The 2,379-nt window shown below is 62.8% G+C and overlaps 1 protein-coding gene across 8 annotated transcripts in view; it reads left to right on the top strand.

Annotated features, from left to right (window-relative positions):
* RBFOX3 (RNA binding fox-1 homolog 3) overlaps nucleotides 1-2,379 on the top strand; it is a 90,609-nt gene that overhangs the window by 76,967 nt on the left and 11,263 nt on the right. For 6 of the 8 annotated variants that reach the window (XM_024205952.3, XM_024205955.3, XM_024205954.3 and 3 more), the window contains exons 4-5: nucleotides 335-388; nucleotides 1,248-1,340. In XM_024205952.3, the coding sequence (XP_024061720.1) occupies nucleotides 335-388; nucleotides 1,248-1,340 (147 nt within the window). The remainder of the gene's footprint in view (nucleotides 1-334; nucleotides 389-1,247; nucleotides 1,341-2,379) is intronic. The other 2 variants (XM_024205958.3, XM_024205956.3) reach the window with 1 other exon arrangement.

Below are 2,379 nucleotides of genomic sequence, written 5' to 3'. Positions count from 1 at the left end.
CCCGGCAGGTTAGCTGGGGCCCCAGGGCTCTGGAGCTCTGGCCCGGCAGGTTAGCTGGGCCCCCAGGGCTCTGGAGCTCCAGCCCGGCAGGTTAGCTGGGCCCCCAGGGCTCTCCTCGAAGGGTTGCCAGCAGAGAATTAAGTTGGCAGTCCCATTGCTTGGGGCTTCACTCAGCCTGTGTGAACATGGCCAGCGCTGTGCAGGCTGGGACCCTTGCCTGCTCTGCTGGTGGGAGCTTTGCAGCAGGCCTGCTCCCTGCATGCCTGGGGGATGAGGCAGGCCCCTCTGCGGAGCCCGGGCGCTGTTCTCACCCCTCTGCTCTCTCTGATTGCAGCAATTCGGGAAGATCCTCGACGTGGAGATTATTTTCAATGAGCGGGGCTCCAAGGTGGGTGCTGCCCGAGGCCGGCGTCATTACAGCAGCCCCGGGAGCAGGCCAGGCTGACCTGTGACATGTGCGTTTCTCCTGGCAAAGGCTCCACTCAGGGAGGGACTCAGGGGCTCGTCTTCCCTGCTCTTCCTGACTCGCTCCTGTCCTGCCCCAGCTGTCTGTGTGCTGCTGCTTCTTTCTCTTGCTCCCTCCCCCTCTGCGGCCAGGGGCCCTGACCCACACTCAATCCCCCTGCCTCTTGCCTGCACTCAGGTGCCTCCCCGCTGGCAGCGGCTCAGACACAGCGATGGGGACAAAGGGCACTAGTCTAATGCCAGCCCCTTACCAGAGGGGAGCAGCCACTGTTCACCCTCATCTGAGCAGAAGGGATTTCACTGGGGGGTGGCTCGGTTCCTCTGTCCCATGCCGGGGGGACACGATGGCTCGGTCCCTCTATCCTGTGATGGGGGAAATGGGCAGGGGGGGGGAACCACGGCTTGGTCCTTCTGTCCCATGATGGAGAGTGGATAGCATGGGGTGGGCAGTTCAGTCCCTCCATCCCACACCGAGGGGGTTGGTTCGGTCCCTCCGTCCCACGCCGAGGGGGTTGGCTCCGTCCCTCCGTCCCACACTAGTACAGGGCAGCCCATGTCCCTGTGTGTGTGGGTGTTTCTGTTGGATCTTCCCTGCCTCTCTGTTCCCCTCTCCCCATGTATTGGGGTGACTTGGGGGCGCTCTCTCCATGCAGGACCTGGCCCTGAAGCACACTGCCTGAGCCTCCTGTGCCAGCTCTCCTGATTCACCTGCTCTCTCTGTCCCCATTCCCCTTCTCTCTCGCTCTCGCTCTCTCCCTCCCCCCTTTCTCCTCTGCTCACAGGGTTTTGGGTTTGTAACTTTTGAAACTAGCACAGATGCCGACCGGGCACGAGAGAAGCTGAATGGCACAATCGTAGAGGGACGGAAAATTGAGGTGCTCAGATAAGTGTGACTGCCATTGCCTGCTCTGTGTCGTCCATGCGGGTGCCAGGGCCTCCCCTGCCCCCAGGCTGCTCGCCCTGCACACGCCCTGCCTGGGGACTGCGGGGGTCCAGTCATGTTGCATGCCTTGTGCATTCACCCCTGCTTTCACCTGTCCTGCTCCTTTGAGCCAGCCAGAGGGAGGGATCCTGACATCTGGCACAGAGGGAAATCCAGGCCCTGCCCAGGGACCATGGAGAGGTTCAGCAGGGGAGTGGGCTTTGCTGGCTTCCTTCCCTCTCTGTGCCTGCTCAGCCCAGCATTAGCTGGCCCCAGGTCCCTGCCGCCTAGCCACTGGCCATGCCGGAGTCTGGCCCAGAGCGCAGTCCCCATCATGCATGTTCTCCTCCTTGTGGTGCTGATGGTGGAATGTTTGCGGAGTGCCAGTGCATGTCCCTGGCCAGGGGTGCGTTGCATTGGGGCTAGGAGGAGAGCTTACCGCCTGAAGCAAATGGCACGGGAGCAGGACGGCAGGTGAGGGCTGGACCCCAGGGAGCTCTGGGGGCAGTTGGAGGGAGCGCTGAAGGCCAGCAGCTCTGGGGAGCACAGCTCCACCTTGACTGAAGTTCACCAGTGAACCGAGCGTGAGGGTCAGTCTGGGCCAGGGATTGTTGGTCAGCACCAAAGAGCAGCTGCATTAGCTCTGGGGGCTGCAGGGCAGGACAGAGGGACATGGGCAGTGCTGGGGAGGCAGCGGGTAGGTCTGAGATAGCAAGAGATGCCATAGGTCAGCAGGGAGGAGTCAACACTACAAAAGTGGCAGAGTGGGAGATGCCGTGGGTGAAAACTGAACAGCATCAGCAGAGCTGGGGGGGAGCCCAGGATGAGGGTCACTGGGGATCCGCGGGTGGGGACGGAGGGGCACTGACAGCTGGGGGCGGAGCCCAGGATGGGTGTCACTGGGGATCTGCGGGTGGGGACTGAGGGGCACTGACAGCTGGGGGAGGAGCCCAGGACGGGTGTAACTGGGGATCTGCGGGTCAGGACGGAGG

The sequence above is a fragment of the Terrapene carolina genome, unplaced genomic scaffold (assembly GCF_002925995.2).
Source record: "Terrapene carolina triunguis isolate 2854851 unplaced genomic scaffold, T_m_triunguis-2.0 Scaffold192, whole genome shotgun sequence".
NCBI lineage: Eukaryota > Metazoa > Chordata > Testudines > Emydidae > Terrapene > Terrapene triunguis.
The sequence above is the reverse complement of the archived record's forward strand: the minus strand, read 5'-3'. Positions and strand labels throughout refer to the sequence as shown.